General features: G+C 41.0%; 1 protein-coding gene and 1 non-coding gene across 3 annotated transcripts; one reads left to right on the forward strand and one right to left on the reverse strand.

Moving 5' to 3' along the window:
* Positions 1-9,155: 9,155 nt before the first annotated feature.
* Positions 9,156-17,118, reverse strand: mpzl1l (myelin protein zero-like 1 like). 2 transcript variants are annotated; one of them, XM_018755012.2, is made up of 6 exons: positions 16,932-17,118; positions 15,181-15,350; positions 13,920-14,133; positions 13,547-13,676; positions 11,031-11,136; positions 9,156-9,321 (listed from the first exon to the last, which is right to left on the reverse strand). In XM_018755012.2, the coding sequence occupies exons 1-6, from the start codon at positions 17,002-17,004 to the stop codon at positions 9,220-9,222; spliced, it is 795 nt and encodes a 264-aa protein (XP_018610528.1). In that variant the 5' UTR covers positions 17,005-17,118; the 3' UTR covers positions 9,156-9,219. The 2 variants fall into 2 exon arrangements, with proteins under 2 accessions (XP_018610528.1, XP_018610529.1); XM_018755013.1 differs by lacking the exon at positions 11,031-11,136 and having other exon boundaries at positions 9,241-9,321.
* Positions 17,119-17,416: 298 nt separating this feature from the next.
* On the forward strand, positions 17,417-17,488 carry trnap-agg (transfer RNA proline (anticodon AGG)). The gene has a single exon. It is a non-coding gene; the product is annotated as a tRNA-Pro (tRNA).
* The last annotated feature ends 2,517 nt before the right edge of the window (positions 17,489-20,005 follow it).

Genomic DNA, 20,005 nt, shown 5'->3' on the forward strand with positions numbered 1-20,005 from the left:
TCAAGTCCCCCTGGTGCCCTGCGATGGACTGGCGTCCCGTCCTGGGTGTGTCCCCTCCCCCTCCGGCCTTACGCCCTGTGTTACCGGGTAGGCTCCGGTTCCCCGTGACCCTGTATGGGACAAGCGGTTCTGAAAGTGTGTGTGTGTGTGTGTGTGTGTGTGTGTGTATTTGATCAATATCTACACTCGTTCCAAAATCAGAGCTTCAAATATAATATATAGTCAATAATTTTAGCAGTAGTATTTTCATGAGTATGTTGCACGATGTTGGTCTAACTGTCGTCAGTCGGCACCGGCAGGTATGGATCAAAAGTTAATAAGTAAAGATCGAAATAGTCTCATTTAGGAATAATATTTACATGATGAACGAGATTAAGCGTATGGTTACGGGAAGTGGTTCAGCGAATCAACTCGTGCAATAAAGTTAGAATGTCGTAAATTAGAGCGTAAATGGCGTTCAACTAAACTAAACGTTTATTATGGAGGCTGGTCCGATTGTCTAAAAAATATAAGAAAGCACTTTTCATGCCAGATCCGAATACTACGCAAAGTTCATTGATGAAAATCACAAGAACCGTCGCTTCCTGTTTAATACCATCGCTTACTTAACTGGTAAACACAAAGATAAACAGTATTTCTGCTACCATTACTAATGATGAATTTATGTCGTTTTTCAATGATAAATTAGAGAATATCCGCGAATTCCTAGTGCGTTCTAGTTCGGTCTTAGTCAGTGTAAGCGGTTCTGATAATGATAATATTAGTTGCTGTCCGCGCCATTTCAGTAGCTTCGACGTAATAACTGTAGAGGAAATTGCCGTGCTAATTCGCTCTATGAAAGTTACTACCTGTCCTTTAGACCCAAATCCCCTCAAAATTACTGAACTTACTTGTATCTGTTTTTCTTGCCTTGTGCCTGTGTTAAAGCGCTGTCTGTGTCACTGCGTGAGAAGAGCGCTCTAAAAATTAACTGAATTGAATTGGAATTGAAAGCGGCAGTTTCCGTGCTTCCAGAACCTATTGTCATTCTTATTAATCCACACACACACACACACACACTGTCTGAACCGCGTTACTTATAATGGCTGTGTTCAAAAAGCTTTTAAAATCGCCGTAATTAGACCCCTAAAAAATCGGAACTGGATTGTAATAATCCATATAATTATAGACCCGTCTCCAATCTACCGCTTTTATCCAAAATTCTACAAAAGATCGCAGTTTCCCAAAATGTAAAATATTGTAACGACCAGCGCGGGTCGTTTCTGAGCGGGAAATGTGTTTAATGTAATTGGTTAGCGTTCGATGACGTAGGGAGAATATAAGGGGCTGTTCGCGTCTGCCTGGTTGGGAAAGAAGAGAGAGCTTGGCGGCGCTAGGAGGGCTGAGTGAACGCGCAGGTTCTGGAGAAGGCGGGGTCCTCGGACCGAGAACATTGTTTCCCTGCGTGCCCGTGTTCTAATAAAACGTTCGACATGAACGCTGCCTCTGCGTCCTTCTTCGCCTCATCCAAACCCAGGACGCTGCGCGCCACAATATCTTAATCATCATAACATATTGGAAAAATTTCTGTCTGGTTTCCGAACTGGTCACAACACTGAAACAGCGCTCACGCGTGTTGTTAATGATATTCAGTTCAAGTTTCAAGTTCCAGTTTCAAGTTTATTGTCATAGGTACAAATACTGTGTACAAGCATCATGAAATTCTTCTTGAATGTTTCTCCACAGACTATGGACAAAAACAACAGAAATACCGCACAAAACAATGACAGTGAGTAATGCTAATAACAATAACAATAAGTAACAGTGGACAGCCAGAACTCAGAAGTGAGAATTTGTAAAGTGACAGTGTAATTTACCAATGTGCTTGGGTGGAGCAGTCCAATTCTAGTTACAAAAGGTGGCACATTGGTGAGTGTTGTATACTCTTACAGCAGTGGGTAAAAGCTGTTCCTGTACCCAGCAATACAGGTTCGAGTAGACCTGAGCCACTTCCCAGACAGCTGAAAAAAGTCCCCATGCGGGGTGACTATGATCTTTCATGATGCGCATTGTCTTTCTGAGGCAGGATGTGGTGTAGGTGTCCTGTACTGCTGGTAGCTGTGTGCCGATGATTCCCTGAGCTGTTTTGACCACCCTCTGTAGGGCTTTCTTGTCCTGCATGGAGCAGCTGCTACACCAGGATGTAATACACCCTGTGAGGACGGACTCCACAACACACCTGTAGAAAGTGTTGAGGACTCTAGTGGACATCCTGGCTTTTTTCAGACGCCTGAGGAAGTGGAGACGTTGATGGGCCTTTTTGATGGTTGATGCTGTGTGCTCAGTCCATGTGAGTTTGGCAGTGAGGGTGACTCCTAGGAATTTGAAGCTGTTGACCCTTTCTACAGTGTCCCCTCCTATGTGGATGGGTGCATGAACCGTATCCTGTTTCCTGAAGTCAATCACCAACTCCTTAGTTTTATTGACATTGAGAGACAGGTTGTTGTCCTGGCACCACTCTGCCAGGAGCTTCACCTCCTCTCTGTAGGCCGTCTCATCGTTGTTGGTGATCAGACCCACAATGGTGCTATCGTCAGCAACCTTTATGATGGTGTTGGAGCTGTGCCTGGCCACACAGTCATGTGTGAACAAGGAGTACAGCACTGGGCTCAGGACGCTTCCCTGTGGAGTGCCAGTGTTGAGGGTCAGTGGGGAAGAGGTGTTTCTGCCAATCCGCACATGCTGGGGTCTGTTGGTGAAGAAATCCAGGATCCAGTTGCACAATGTGGCACTCAGTCCCAGACCTAGTAGTTTGTGGATCAGCTTGGTTGGGATGACAGTGCTGAATGCCGAGCTATAGCCCATAAATAATAGCCTTGCATAGCAGTTTTTATTATCCAGGTGAGACAGAATGGTGTGAAGTGTGTGTAATATTGAAAGGGGGCGCGGTGGCGCAGTGGGTTGGACCGCAGTCCTGCTGTCCGGTGGGTCTGGGGTTCGAGTCCCACTTGGGGTGCCTTGCGGCGGACTGGCGTCCCGTCCTGGGTGTGTCCCCTTCCCCCTCTGGCCTTACGCCCTGTGTTGCCGGGTAGGCTCCGGTTCCCCGTGACCCCGTAAGGGACAAGCGGTTCTGGAAATGTGTGTGTGTGTGTGTGTGATATTGCGTCTTCAGTGGATCTGTTGTGGCAGTAGGCAAACTGCAGTGGGTCCAAAGTGTCTGGGATGGTGTCCTTAATGTATCCCAGCACCAGCCTCTCAAAGCATTTCATTGCAGTGAGGGTCAGTGCTACTGGACGATAATCATTAAGGCAGCTCACTTTGTTTTTCTTAGGAAAAGGGATAATGGTGGTGTTTTTGAAACAGGTGGGTACAGTTGAGCTTTTTAAGAAGGTGTTAAATATGTCCGTGAAGACAGCAGCCAGTTGCTTACTGCATGTTTTTAAAACTCGCCCTGAAATTCCGTCCGGACCAGCAGCTTTGCGGATGTTGACTCGGCTAAAAGTTTTTCTCACTTGTGCCACAGAGACAGTGAGACTGAGGTCATTCAGCGCTATAGGAATTTGTACTGGGGGTCTTTGTTCGCAAGCACGAAACGGCAGTTAAACACGTTCAGTTCGTCAGGGAGAGATGCAGTGGCACCTGTCAACGTCCGCCTCTGTGGTTTATAATCTGTTAAAGTTTGGATCCCCTGCCACAACCTACGTGCATCTTGAGTGCAGTTAAACTCTGATTCCACCTTCCTGCTGTATTCCCGTTTCGCGCTGGCTTTGCGGAGGTCGTACTTACACTTCTTGTACATGTCCGTGCCTCCAGACTGAAACGAGCAGGTACGCGCACGGATCTTATTTTGGATTTCAGTGGTAATCCATGGTTTTTGGTTAGGGAATGAGCAGACTGTTTTATGGGGTATACAGACATTTACACAGTACCAGATGAAGTCCGTGACCACTGTGGCATACTCACCCAGATTGGAGGATGAATTTCTGAACATGTCCCAGTCCACGGAGTCGAAGCAGTCCTGGAGCCTATTCTCATCTCTTCTGATGCTGGTCAGATCTCTATTCTTATGTTACTGAACTTGAGTGCTTCATTCAATATTATAGACCATAGTATCCTACTGAGTAGACTTGAAAATCTGGTTGGACTAAGGGGTACTGTTCTGAAGTGGTTTGACTTGTATTTAACTAACCATGAACAATTTGTACTGAAATCTGATGACTGCACCCCCTCCATCTCAACTACGGTTCAGTATGGTGTGCCACAGCGCTCTGTGTTGGGACCATTACTGTTCTCACTCTATATGTTACCATTGGGTGACATTATTTGCAAACACAGTGTGAATTTCCATTCGTATGCCGATGACACACAGCTATATGTATCGTTTAAGCCTGATGATCCATCACATGTGGTGTCTTTAGCTAATTGTTCTAGCAGTATAAAATTATGGATGAGTAAAATTTTTTCTCTCTAAATGCCAGTAAAACAAAGGTACTTGTGGTGGGTGGTGATGCCAAAGCTCTCGACATAATCACGCCAATCTTTACAACAAATGGTACTAGTTTCAAGCGTACAGATTGTGTCAAGGATTTGGGTGTCCTGTTGGATGGAAAGCTGTCATTTGTATCTCAAGTAAATGCTCTGACTAAGTCGTGCTTCCTTCAGTCAAGAAACATAGCTAAATTACAGCCATTCCTATGTAGAGAGGATGCTAGTTTATGCTTTTCTTTCAAGCAGGCTGGACTGCTGTAATGCTGTATTACTGGGGTGTCCATACCAGACAGTATCCAGGCTACACTTGGTTCAAAATGCTGCTGTGAGAATTGTCACTAGAACTAGGAAGTATGACCATGTAACACCGATACTTAAATTGTTACATTGGCTCCCGGTTGCATTCCTACTTTTGACCTATAAGGGAGTACATGGCATTGCTCCAGTTTACCTTTGTGAGATTATTGATTCCTATATCCAATGCCCCATCTGTCTCTGTCTTCAAATCCAGACTAAAAACTTACATGTTTACTCAGGCATTTCACCTTGAAATGTAATTCCACTTGCCTGTGTTTGTTTTTACCACCCTTAGTACCAATGCATATTAAATTCGCTTGTTTAAGTTATAAATTACTAATTATTTCTTCTCGTTGAGCATTGTCTCCTACATAAGACTTGAGGAGGCTGGCTGGTGGTCACAGACGCATCCCATGCTGACTGAAGATGAAAGCTTCCTTATTTCACTTTTCATAATCTGCATACTGTAACTGTAATTGTGGTAAAGGAAATTAGAAACATGCATGAATCACACAGCACAAAGATGTACATAAAGGAATTAGGATAGAACAAATAACACAAACACAATGACAACACAAAACTTTGAAACATTTAACAACTTACTTGTAACACAAATACAAGGGAACTGCTCTATGTCTGTAGGTTTGTCTGCAATCTTGACTTGCTCCCACCTGACCAAGAACATCCAGAGACATTCGGTATCACTTTCAAATTTGTGAAAAATATGTTCCCAAACTTGTAGCAAAGACTGTTGAACTTCATTTTAGTATCAGATGAATCGGCTACAAGTTTCCTCGTATATGTTCCTTGGTAGAGATACAGAAACAGATACTGAGGTTTTCTTCCTACTATGTCCTGCCCTTTGGGCTCAAAATCTAGATCAGTGATCCTCTTAAGATTAGTGGTTACTGAAACTTGGCAGACATAGAAGAATGGCCTCTTTCTAGTTTAGTGGGTGTTCAGCCCCCAAACACTTTCAATAACTTTATATACAGTTGTACAAAGGTTTTTTTTTTGTATTTTTTGAAGCTAACAGTATGCAAAAAATAGACAAAATAAGTAACCGGTATAAAAATTGCAGAAGGATAAAAGCTAGTATGTGCATATTTTTTTCTGAGATTAGATCTGGCATGTCAAAGTTTTCAAAGGAACAACAGTAATCTTTTTATTGAAAGCAAAATCCCAGGTATTTCATTATCAGAATAACCTTACACTTCAAAATCACAAAGATGTAATGTTTCTTTTTTGCTTGTATACCGGAGAAAAACACACATTCAACAAGCACAATCAATGACGTGTATAATGACTGAAGAACCCAGGTACAGGAACTAAAGTGTTCAATACATTCCAGCATTTTACCGACATCATCGGAGTGGGAAAAATGTAACGTCACCAGGCTTTCACAGGTAAAGATTAGCTGCTGGCAAATAAGTTATTCGACAAGTAGGACATTTACATCTGAAAAGGTATTCGGAACTGCTACGACTTTAATGTTATGAGAGGTGGAACTCGCCAAAACTCACCTAATCCACACAGAAAAGTGCACAGCATAGAAGAGAATACAAAAACGTAAGTCCAGCAGCCAGTTTAGAAAGCTGGGACACAAATAAGTAAACAGAAGGCAGCTGGTTTGTAACACATTGTGCTTGATGGAGATGCTAAATATCCAGTTTTACAAAGGAGCAAAACTAACTTTCTTTGGATAAAAATGCAGACTACACAATAAAAAAAGGCAAAAATCCCAATGAAAAATATATTATTAATTCTTGTAATTTATTTGCTTTTTGATCCAAATTCACTTACCTATCTTCCCGTCGCTGAAAAGAAATAGGATTTCCGTCAGTGAAGATCCTTATGGAGCAGTTAAATCCAGAGCAAAAATTCCCTTTTTCCTTATCAAGAGTGATACACACTTCTTGGTGTTCACAGCTGAAATAATGTCAAACACACTAACTACGCATATATACTGTACATACAAACATGCAGAAAATCAGCCAACATCAGTAATGCTTAATCCCACTTCATTTTCCATATTTCCACATTTTAAAAATTTGCCCGGAAAAGACGAGAAAAGGACATCAGATGGGGTAGATGTCACTCTAATACTCAGATCTTATGAGTTTTCTTTTGGAAATCTGAAGTTATTTTAACAAACACGCATTAAATTCTCACATGTAAAACCTTATATTTCTAACTCATAAAAAAAGTGAAAAGAAAACCCATCAAAAGTGAAATGAAAGGGGCAGTTGTGATTGGCTTCCTTGCTTATGATTGATTATGAGGACTGTCTACATACAAGAGATGGACCAACAAACATCCATCAAGGTTAGAATTGTACCAAGTAAGTTCTGAAAGACAATCTTATGGATCACTGCACCGGACACACATTACTTTCAAACGGGTGGGTCTTAAGACACTAACTTCTTAGATCAAGTTTTGAGAAGAAACTAGGAAAAAAGTAAAGCAAATTGTTTGTGATATTGCAGAAGAGACTACCAGTTGTGTTGTTAAGACTATTATTTGCACTCTATTATAACGCTAGATGAAGACTGCAAGTGGCTGAAAAACAGAGCCACTGTAGGATATAGCAACCAAAGCGGAACAATCAGAGAATCATTACTAGTTATAGTCGAACCTCGCAGCCACCGTTGACAGCTGTTCTGACACTGGTTGAAAGTTTGCTGCCAGCTACCATCAGCCTTAATAATTTAAATTACATTTCATGGATACGTAGTTATGAAATGAGATATTTAAAAAACTAATCAGAGGCATAATATTAAGAATTGTTTTATATAAAATTAGGTCAAAGATACAGGAATAGTTTTTTTTAACATGTACAAAAAGCACACAGTAATGAGAAAATAAACATTGTTCTGAATGGACCAATTAGTTAAAATGAAAAAGGCACTAAACTGAACACATTCCAGTTTTAAGACAAACAGATGCAGGAACATTTCTTAACAGAAACATATCATGTCCTTTTTAGCACTGTTGTACAAAATGCTGAGTTTCACAACACAACAGGAAAATGAAATATTGAACTACACAATAAGTAGTGAAATTACCAAGAAAGTACAAACAAACATAAAAAGTCCAGCATTTGGTTATTTTTCAGGAATATGAAATGTTCAATCTTGTACAACATTTGCTATATTTCCATATTCTTGTGTGCTACACCCCTGAAATGTCAAAATGTGAAAACTTTAATAAAAAAAAAACCTGCAACTGTCAGAAGGAATGAATATAAGGTTAAGACATTTTGTGAGGCTCATCAGCTGTACTGACGTACACTTTACGTTCCCTTACCGTCACAGAAAAGAAAAAATAACCTTAAGTTCTTTAAAGGCTTGTTATGTGTAACAAACATTGCCATTCAAAATCTAATTTCACTGTAGTTTATGAAACACTGGTTTCTGATTACTGAATCTGCTCATTTCCCCCCATTTGCACTGTATTAATACAATATCAAACACTAACAAATGATGGCTACAATTTCAAAATCAGCTTTGCAAGGCTACAACCTTGGGCCACCTGGTTCTCACGATTTTTCATCATATGGATACTAGTTATTCTATTTATATTACTGTATCTCAAGCTGTACATATACACAAACAAAATACATAACCCTGCCCAAATCCTTGTAGGAACATCACTATTGTCACTAAACAGATAAATTGTAATTTGAAATGCAAAAAAAACCTTGTTTTGAAATGTTGAAACCATTCAATTTTTAAAATAATCAAAAAAAAGTTACAGAAGTACAGCAAATGAAACAAAAGGCAAAACACTTTTCCCCACCATTACCTATGCCGGCAGGACAACTACATAGGATGACCACTTACACTGAACTAATACATGACACTGCAAACCCCCACAAGTGAGCTGGTTTCCATTAGTTAATAATTTACATGCATACACTTTTCTGTACATGTATTGGATGGAAACAATTTTTTTGGCTCAGTATTTTGGCTAAGCCAGGCTGCTTGTTTTTTGTTATAAAAAAGTGAGTCATTTGTATATAATTAAAGTAGCAATTTATCTTGTAACTAGTGCACCCTTAACACCAAACTGACACAGCAAAATGCTTTTTATACTACTGCAGGACATCTTTTGCAAATCTTTTTACAATGTAGTACCAAAAAACAAAAACTTTTCATGTTATTACGTAAACGTCACCTATCCGTAGCTACAAGACCAGTAGTGTCCGAATTTACAAGAAGTGTTCCATTTTGTGTACATTTATGTGTATTCAGTTTGGAGGCTAGATATAAAGTATTTAATTCATTACCAAGATCCCACACACTGACATGCAATGCTTTGTGTAAATTTAAAAAAGAAAAATCCCAAAATTCATGTCACAAGCTCCATCACTGCACTTCAGTCTTTTTTTTTTTTTTTTTTTTTTCTTCTTCTTCTTCTTCTTCTTCTTCTTTTTAAAGTCTCCAGTTGTGTCCCTCAGTTTTTTCGGATGTCAGCATAGACCACTGGCTCCATCTTGTGGAAGTAATTTTGGCTCTTGGTGCCTGAATGATCCAGCTGGGCATATATCACTGGCCCCTGCAGAAGAAAGGCGATTGATAAAAAGGCACCAGCAATGACAACTGTTGAATTCAAGCATGTCACTGACCGCTGAGATGATCTGCTAGGCAGTTATCGTACAGAGCAGCAGGGAACAAAGCAAAATAAGTAATGCTCATTGCAGTTTTACTAATGCAAGTGCCATACATACAACAGTGACCAAAAATACTGGCATCCTTGCACTCCTTTTGAAGGAGGGGGGGGAGAGGAAAAAAAAAAAAATTGACAGAAGTATCTGGTCTCCTGAATTCCTAGTTTCACTGTTAATGTTATGGAACTTTTTTTTTTTTCCTCAAAAAAAAAAAATTACACACAAACACAAATTCAGAAATTAAAAAGAAATGGCACTGAAATTTAACACCCCAGACTCAGTAACTGGTAACACAGCCACTGGACAAACTACCTGCAATCGAGCGTTTCTAATAGCTATCACTGAGCTTCCTGCCCCTCTGTACTAGCAGCCTGGATCTCCATTCTTGATCAATCAGCTCCAGTTCTTCCAGATTTGAAGGAGACCTTCCCCTGTTTCCAAATCTCTCCCCAGGTTTTCAGTGGGATTTAGATCTGGACTCATTGTTGGCCACTTCAGAACAGTCCAGTTTCATTCCTGGGTGTTTTTTCCAGTGTGTTTGGGGTCATCATCATGCTTAAAGACTCATGACCTGCGACGGAGACCGAACTTTCTGACACTGGGTTTGGCATGTATTGTTCCAAAATTCTCCTGATTTCATGATGCCGCACACATGTTCGAGGCACCCAATGGCAGAGACAACAAAGCAACCGCAAAACATCACTTAACCTCCTCCATATTCCACTGTAGAGAAGGTGGATATGGGACATTGCCTACAGTGCCATGGGCCTCCTATACCATGTACGGTGCAAACATCAAGGTCTGTCAAGATAGACTTGGCACTTTGAGATTGTAGCAAAACACAGATAATCTTGTATCTTGATTTCACTGGGCAATTCTTTGGTTTCTTTTCTTTTCCCCATGCTCATTGTGACACAAAACAGAATGAGTCCCTTTTCTACTCAAACTAGTTAAAAGGAGGGGTTTTTATATTGCAGGCACCTGCACTCAAAGGTGAGCTCAGTTTCAAAGTAATGGGAATCACCTGCTTGAAATTAAATTTTCTAGCTACTTGCAGAAGCTGCCAATAATATTGTCTACACCGTTTTAGCATTTGCTTTTTAGGTCTATTGTAAATCCAAAAAAAAAAAAAAAAAAAAAAAATGCATATGTGAACATCAAAAGATTTAATAGTTTTCTGCATGGATGCCAATGTTTTTAGCCACAACTATATAAGAGCAATTCACATGCCTGCACATTTTCCTCTGTATTCAAATACAAATGACTAAATCAAGGAAGTGCTGATTTTATGGACAATTTTAAGTTTTTCCAATGAGTCATATTTCCTTATTTCAGAAATTTATAATAGCCAGTCATCACCATAAAGGTCATCATAATTCTCTGAGCGTAACACCTGAGAATTAATCTGAGAACATCACTGCACTCAAAACATACAAAAACCAAAAGATAGTTAAAACCAGGACACCAAGACCAAGTCCCTATAGCAAAAGAAGAGACCAACACACTAAGAAGTAAAAAGCAGGAAAAAAAAATGAAGGAAAAAAGCATGTGGCTCCACCACCAGCCCAGTCACTGTTATTTCACTACCAGTTCCTACCTGAAGAGGACCAGAGGGACTGCTACACCTTGACCCCTCCAAGCTCGAGTCAGCCTTCTTCACCGTCCGTGTTGCTTGCGAACTGACACTCTCCATGGAAGTGCACCTTTTTTTTAAATTTATTTTTGGGGGTGCATTTCAAGGTTGACGGATGCAGCGAAGCATTCAGATCGCGTGGAACAGGCAGTAGTGTATATGGAAGCGTTGGCAGGCAGATGAGTGGCATACAGTTGCGTGTGAAGACAGATGATGCGCGCGCACACACACACACACACACGCATATTCACACAAAAACAAAAACAAAAACAAAAAAAAAAAAAGGGAGACAAATGCAATGAATGACAAACACAAATATCATGAAACTACACACGCTACCAAATTAAGACCAAAAAGGAGCGACTATACGCATATATCAGTTACTACAACGTGCCATTAGTGGAGAACTCAAACACAGACAGGGGGCATATTTGGCTAAAACCTAAATTGTAAAAACTACAGAGCAAGGACAACTATCACATTCCACAGTGGGAAGACAGACAGGAAATCATTAACATTTTAGAATGTCATATAATGCATGTGCTGCAGCACCTTTAGGAAACATTTTATTTTTTCCACTAACACTGCATAATTATTCAAAAGTACCAATCATAAACATGGTCCCAGAGTGTGGAACAGTGACCCTTGTGTATACACAGGTATCAGAAGAGCCCACAAGTAGACGAGGGTGGAGGACAGCTCTGCAGTAGGCACAGTAACACACCCAGTCACTGGGTTTCATGGGTTTTCTGCCCTGAGGCTAAATAAATACTGTTAAAGTGCTTTGAAAAAGCACAGTGCCAGGACTACATAAAGCTGCAGTAACTTATAGCACATGTGCCAACAGTCTAACTTGCATGCTGTTCAGTGCAAGTAAATATCTTTAGAAATTGTGAAACCATCATCAGAAGATGTAAGCAAAATTGTAAAGATTTTTTTCTGTAATCTCAAGGGCAATCCACAAGGCCCTGTGAAAACAGAATAAGACTTGCCAAACAGTAGACATGAATCATAAAGTGAAGGACATAGAGAATAAAGATGAAACTGCTGCTTTGCGAATGGAGGCACATAGTGGACACAGTTAGTATGCAACACAAAAGCATGCACAAAAGACAAAGCACCGCCAATCGGGGGACTGTTAGGGGAATTTGCTTATGACCAAAAGGCTGCTTCTCAAATCTCCATGAAATCATGGAACACCTTGTGAAAGACTGCCCACTTTAAAAAAATATGTTTAACAGGCATTTCCAAATCATTAATATTTACTTTTCATTTTGTGTACTTCCTTCCCATTTTTTTTTTGTTCCCTTTATCAGCAAAGTGTGCGAAGGTAATCCATTTGGACCGCAAGCACGCGAACCACAGAACTCAGCAGACATCCTGAATTTTGGATAACGTTCCTTAATTGTTTCACAGAAGTGAGGCAAAATGATGGGCACAGTTTAAATGTCCCTCTCACAGGTCCCAGTGACAGCTCTGTTAGAAACATCCTCGCCAGTTTTTCTTGGCAGCTAGTCGTGCACTGCTCTACACAGACTTGTGGGGCCACAGTAATGATTTGTTAGAGCAAAGGTAAATTGCCTCCGAAAGGACAAAATTCAGCAAGGTCATGCTGAATTTTCAGTTATTAACATATGAAGCTATTGTTAGGTTAACATGTTTTAGTAAAGTTTCAGGAGTTAATTCCTCAAAACGAAAGGTTCAGCTGACAAGATGTTTCCGCAAAAATGACACAGATCAGGTGTAAAGAACTCATGCGCCACAGAAATTTGAAAAAGCCATCCTGTTGTGTACAAGATTATTTACGTGTCTTGTGTGTCACAAACACCGGCAGTTGAGGAGTTAAGTGTTCAGATGTAGAGTTACAGAAAAGGACTAGACACACAAATATGCCAGACTTTGAATATCAAAGAACAACACAATGCAAAGTCCATGCTCAAAAACACTGTATAAATATTGCCCTAAATGTCTTGATTGTTGTCTACATCAGACTATAACTGCAAACACTGATAACTCCACATGACTGTCAAGATTAAGGGCAATTGGACATTATTTTCCAAAATAGCTGAAATGTCCAGTGCTACGTCATGAAAAAAAATACTGAGACTAGTGATGAGATACACATTTATTAACTGGTTTTTAGTATAATTCCAATTTGTTTTCGGTATATGTACATATATTCAAAGTCAGGTGGAATTATCCTTTCAGTTGTTACTGAAGTCACTCAGAGTCCAGCACCCATTTGCAGAACTTACCAATACAACAAATATACTTAAAACTCTGTACCACTTTTTCTTTTCACTGAGATGAACATCCTGTTAAATTTGAACAAAATAAATGCCTGTACAGGGTGTAACGCAAATGACGAGAGGCAACAACTGACATTATTGACACACCGTTTTTGGAAATGCTTTCAAAATTACTCAAGTTCTGAAATACAGTCAAAGAAAGCAAACCTCAGAGCTAAAGGTCAGACTTACCCTTCATAATCATGCTGGGAGTTTCTCCTCTGTATTACTAAGCAGGTGATGAAGGCGATGAGCACCAGGAGCAGAAGGGAACCAGTCACAGCTCCCACAATAACACCAACATTGCTTTGGGGAAGGGCTTCTGAAACACACAGCCACCAGAAAATCAGTAATGCTTCCAGCAGCGTGACAGAGAACCACGATAATGCAGACATCAGAATGAGTACTCCAAAATCACATTATCTAGCTCTCAAATTACATGAATTTTGCTCGGCATATTGGATTTTTAAATGCAGTCCTTAAACAGAAAAAAGTTAGCAGGAAAAAAACATAATGTAACTGATACAGGTGGTGTAAGGATCACCTGAAAAGGATGTTGTTTTACCTTTGAGCACAACCTTGAGCTGCGTGCTTGAGGAAACACCTGTAATGTCAGGAGGGTTCTTCACATCACAGGTATAGGTCCCATTGTCACTGAACTGCAGTTTTGTCAGTTTTATAGAAGCATCCTTTTTGTTCAGGTCTCCAGCCCATGAAACCCTTTCTTTAAACTGTGGCAAGTCCCCTGGGTAGCCCTTTCCTCCAGAGAAGTAAAATATCTAGAGAAAAACGTAACAGAAAAGTAAAAACAAGGACTCCAGCCCATGAGCCTGATATAAAAATACCGAGAACCTCTTCAACTCCGATTGAATAGCTCAGAAACAAATTGGAATAGACAGAAGATAGAAAATTTGTGCAGGGTTTTATTTATTACAGTGCAAGTTTTTCCTGTGTGTGGAAATTTCAACTGAGTCAAACCTTCATCTAGAACAGGCAAGTTTACATGTCAACTAACAAGGGCAAGAGGATAGACCAGAAATGTACACATGACTTATATAAGGCAACAACGCCAATAAGGACAGTTTACTGCCCACTGGGCCTTAGCTTCCCTAAACAATGCACAACAATATAATCCATGAAGGATATCCTCTACAGTTATCTTGTAGACAGATGGGAAAACTGAAGTTACTGTAAGCATCTCCAGCAATCTCTACATTATTTACTCTACATTAATTAAGGTTCAGTGGATTTTTATGATAAGTGACCACAAGTCCTCCTGTGCCTCAGCCACTTTTGCAACAGGACATAAATAATGAATCAGGGTGGTTACCACATTTTTAAGAAATGGGCTATCTAGCTCTCACCAGAGACAGCACTGGACAGTATCATGTTTGTTATTGTTTGTCACACAAAAGTGTTTTGAACTGTTAGCATATCAATTTTGCTAATAACCAAAGAGCCATTTTTTTTTATTTAAAAAAAAAAAAAAAAAAAAAGACCTAATCCAAGTCCAGCACTTCAGCATATCAAAAAATAAATTTAGTTAATGCCCTCTGTTTATTCATATATTAAAAGACAGACTTTTCAGGTTGGGAATTGTGATATTTAAAAAATTCTTTTCTGGTATTCTTTTTTTAAAAAAAAAAAAGTAACCTCATCCCAATTAACATAAAATGTACTTTGTTTTATTGAAAAAGTCATACTAGTGCTAAATAGTGGTACACACAAACATTGAGAAGTCACACAAATTGCAGTGCATTGTGAGATATAGGAAAGCCACATAGAAAGGCCCATGACGTTAAGCAGTAAGGAAACGTGACCCTTACAGTTATTCCAGAGCTCGATGACCCCTCCGGAACAAAGGACCAGGACACAGATGCAGCACTGCTGATGACTTGGTTGGATTTGAAAGTGCACTTGAGGATCTCTGTGGTACCATTCTCCACAAACATCTCCGGTGGAGTGTACACATCTATGGCAGTGGCTGGAAAAGTACCTGTCCCACAAAACATAGATATGTGATGAAAGAAGAAAAACTTATTCAGATGGACTTATTTAGCTGGCACTTTTCTCCAAAACAACTTACAGTGTTAAGCTATTTAGACTTATTTACCCATTATTTAAATGGTTTAATTTTCACAGGAGGAATTTACAACAAGCACCTATCAAGGGTACCAAAGCAGGAGGTGAGACTACAAATTGTCTTTCAAAATAGTACCTAGTACCACTACTACTACCAAGTCCTTTAAAGCCAAAGATGTCAGATCAATCTACTATGCTACCTGCTGCATCCAGGGAGAAGGAAAAAAAAAATATATATATTGTGAAGCACACTAATACTCGCACATATTTATGATTAATTTTTGCTTGTGAACTCTGCATTCTTCGCAATTTCACACAGCCGTGAGCTTTTATTTCATCTGAGTGCACAGGTAGAGTGCAGTAATAAAATTCCTTCCTAGACATTCAACCTGGTAACTGACCTAAGACACTAAGATGCAGCAGTGGTAAATTCTGTGGGATTCAAGTAAATTATGCACGAGTACACAAAGCTACATACGTTAATATTGTGTTTGACAAAAGAGAAATTCCGACTTTAAAGGAAAATTATGAGGTTGATGCAACCATCATCCTCACAAGTTTGCATAATGTGGCCACATAGCTGTTGGGTTACATTACACTACAGCTCTTCATATTGAGGGCACATACTGTCATTACAGGCAGGCACTCAGTGGACTGTATATGAAATAAACTGATCAACAAGAGTGGGGTTAGTGAACTTCATCAGCAATAAGCTACCATCTGACGTCACAGACATCCAGCCAATCACACAGAGCAATTTCCACTATTAGTTTCACTGACGTCAGTTGACACGTTTGTGCCTCCACTATTAAGACGATTTAGACTTTTGTACAGCAGGGCATTCTTACTACATCAGGTCAGAAATAAGTTCCTCGATTGCCATGATTTGGGAACTGAAACAAGACTCTTCATTCCAAAAAAAAGACACAGCTCTACAGTGCGCCACCTGATGCCCTCTCATGAAGTTACGCAAATGTAACAGCAGCAGCTGCCATCTCTAAGTAAAAACTGGTGTTACTGACGCTAAAATACAAAAAAAAATATGGCTCTCTCAGAATAATACATGTCATGATGATGAAATCTGCAGCTAGCAGCTGAGACGTGGCCACGTGATCACGTGTGACGCCCTTCCTATGAATCAAGGCAGTACCGCGTAAAGACACTGATAAAACAATCGTAACAATGACGAAGCGGTCGTCGTTGTGGCTCTTTAATTTAACGGCTTACAAGCTCAACCGCACTAACGTTTCCTTTTCTGCAACGCCAACGCGGTGCAAATCGGCCGCACCCCACGTCTGTACGCATTGATTCGAGAGCATAAAATAAGAAAATAAAACACACTCGCCTCCAATACGTTACATGCTGAAAACTGATATCGCAGTAGTAGTACTCATCGAGTAGCAATACTCGACATGATCGTATCAGGAAAACTAGGGAGTTTTCCGAAGCGATGAGATGGCTGTGGGATCTTTAAAAAAGATATGGATTTGCTTACCGATAAAGAGAAGTAACGTTATTCCATAATAGACGAACAAAGAAAAACTGAAAAACGACACCGTACTCTTCATTGTTCTAGATAAGTGCAAACGCTGTTCTTTTGTGATTAACACATTCGCACTAGTCAGCTAGCTAGCCACATACAGACCCTTATCCTCTTCCTGCATCTGCTCCTGAACGAAGAATCGCCCATCCCATCGCACTTCTCAGATCGAGCGATTTGATTTGTTGCTGTTACCAACAATCTTGCACTTAATTGGCTCTCCTGAAAGCCAATCAATTTCCGTTGGCTACGGTTTCCATTAGTGACTAGTCGCGACGATCGCTTTTAAATCACGGCAAACGCACCGTAATGAACTTTCACAAAGAAACAACAAGACCACTATATTGACATGAAAGATAAAATCATATAGAATTACTTTTACCCCAAAAAAACTCATATTTACCTTTCAGAGACATAAACTGACGTTATGTTTTACCGTGGGCTCGTTGGTCTAGGGGTATGATTCTCGCTTAGGGTGCGAGAGGTCCCGGGTTCAAATCCCGGACGAGCCCTTTTCCACTGCATTCAGCTAAAAAAAAACAATTAATATACAGAAGAATAAGGCTTATCACTTTTACCCCCAGCAGCCTCCCTTCTGCAGGCTCTGCCAGAGGCAGGGGCATAGAACAGAAACGTGTAAGAATATGAAATAGAAGAACTGCTTGGGGACTGGACATTTCACCAGGGATTGCAAGAACCCCCGCCGCTGCAATATTTGCAGTAGTGAAGACCATCTGGCCCGTCTCTGCCCGCAGTATAGGCCCTCGTATTCAGGTGCCCTGTCTGGACCTGGGGTATTTGCGGAGGAAGGCCTTTAGGCATTAACATTGGTGGACAATAAAATTGACGGGATGGAGACAGCGGTGGAAATGGCGGCGGGGGCCGGAGAAGCCCTTAGCAAAGCCGAAGAGCTCCTGGGAGCAAGCCCTGCCCCTACCCTGATGGAGATTCTGAAGCGGAAAAAAGAAGATTCAAAACCGAAGAAAAAGAAGAAGCAAAAGTCTGGAAAGGAGGCTGTGGCATCAGAGTGGGACCTGTTGCCGGCCGGACCCCCTTCGGAAGAAGCCCGAGAGCGTTCCTCCTCTCCGGAGGAGCTGGATGCCGTGTGGGCCCTGTACAGTTCACCGTCAACGTCGTCGAGTCAGCGGTCGTCGTACGAGGGAGGACTGGTGACGCCAAACTCGGAGGCGTATCTACCAGACAGGGACTCCAGCGGGGCGGCGGCGTCCTCTGAGGAGGATGTTTTAATGAATTGAAAAATGGCTAGTTTTTAATCTTAATTTAGTGTTATTTTATTGTTTCATGTAGTTTTTTAACAACATACCCCAATGCCTGATTTTAAAATTTTAACTCAATGTCAGGGGGCTTAAAAATAAGGTAGAAAGAATTGCTTTGTTTAACCAGTTTGAGTCCTATGCCTTTAACCTGTGTTTTTTGCAGGAAATCCAACTCTGGGACCAGCGGGACGTGACTCTTTTCTCTCAAGAGTGGAGGAAGGGTGATTCCTACTGGAGCATACAGTAGGTGACGTCCACTCTACAGGCGTGGAAATACTTTTTGGGGACCGCACCTTTGAGAAGGTAAGGCCTGTCATTGTTCATGCCGGCCGAGTGTTGGGGGTGATCATCACGTGGAGAAGTTTGCACATACGTGTTCTGTATGTCTACGCTCCGGTGGAGGTCAAGTCCCGCATAGCTCTGTTTGACGAGTTGGTCCCTCACTGTGTGACTGATAGACATCTAATAATAGGAGGAGACCTCAACATTTTTCTTGAGGGCAAGAACGATGCTAGTATTAAACATTTTAAAAACGTTATTAGCAGTTTTAACCTCACTGATGGTTTTAGAAAATGTAACCCCACCGATCCAGGCATTACCTGGCGCAACAGCCGCGGTGCCTGTAGTCGTTTAGACTACATTTTAGCATTGGCCTCCGTTACTTTTAAGAAGGTTCTCTTAACATCCCAGTGGCCTACGGACCATATGATGGTCAAAGCCACGATTTCCATCTTGGCCCCGACCCATGGCCGGGGCTACTGGAAGATTAATATTGAAGTCCTCCAAGAAAAGGAGTATAGAGACCTTTTTGAATGAGAATTTTTCGTTGTGGCAGGATTCCATGGATTTTTACTCCTCGGTGGCTGATTGGTGGGAGGGGGTCAAGGCGAAGGCCAAGGCCCTCGCCATCAGCTATTGTATCCGATGTTCCGCTTTGCGACGTCAGGATATCAGCTTGCTCAGGGAGGAACTCCAGAGGATTTATTCTTGCCACAGTAACGGAGGGACCTTTTATTATGATAGGGCTGTGGAGATAAAGGCTACTTTGAGGCAGCTGCATGAGAGGCAGGCCAAATCCTTTCTGTATGGTGCCAGAGTTAAGGAGGTAGAGAACAAGAAGTGTACCTCCTATTTTTTTAATAAGGTGAAGGACTTGAAACGTAAGAGAGGGTTTACTTCTCTGCGGAACCAGCAGGGTGAGTCCTTCACCGACACCACCCAGATGTTGGAGGTTGCATCTTGTTTTTTTAGAAATCTTTTTAAATCAGGGAAACAGAACCGGTAACGGAAAGGAGTTTTTTAGATAATTTGATGTCACGGGTTCCTGAGGATGCCCTTGGCGGCTTAGAGAGCCCCGTCAATTTGCCTGAGCTGTTGGAGGCACTTGGTAAGATGAATTAGTGCAAGGTTCCCAGCCTCGGCGGTTTACCAGTGGAATTTTATTCCACATTTTGGGACGTCTTGCTGCCGTGTTTTTTTGCGCATTGTCGAGGAGGTGCTGGGCAGGGGCATGCTTACCAAGAAAGAGCATGAGGACAGGGGTGCTCTCCTTGTTGCACAAGAAAATCGATAAAGCCGATCTTGCCAACTGGAGACCCCATGTTTGTATTATTCATTTATTTGTTGTTATTTATTTCTTTGTCATGTTTATTTTAGTGTCGTGTAGATTAGTTTGTTGTGTGGGTGCATGTTGTTTTCTAATTCTGCATATTTTATCATTCACCTATCCCACTAAAACATTATTAGGGGAGA

The sequence above is a fragment of the Scleropages formosus genome, chromosome 4 (genome assembly GCF_900964775.1).
Source record: "Scleropages formosus chromosome 4, fSclFor1.1, whole genome shotgun sequence".
In the NCBI taxonomy this organism is placed as follows: Eukaryota; Metazoa; Chordata; class Actinopteri; order Osteoglossiformes; family Osteoglossidae; genus Scleropages; species Scleropages formosus.

What these genes read in the sequence shown, in the direction of transcription:
- mpzl1l (XM_018755012.2), bottom strand. Translation starts at nt 17,004, where the DNA reads ATGAAGAGTACGGTGTCGTTTTTCAGTTTTTCTTTGTTCGTCTATTAT. An exon ending in AACGTTACTTCTCTTTATCG is followed by an intron (nt 15,351 to 16,931) that starts GTAAGCAAATCC and finishes TTTGTGGGACAG; the next exon opens with GTACTTTTCCAGCCACTGCC. An exon ending in TCCCAGCATGATTATGAAGG is followed by an intron (nt 11,137 to 13,546) that starts GTAAGTCTGACC and finishes TTTAAAAAAAAG; the next exon opens with GTGCACTTCCATGGAGAGTG.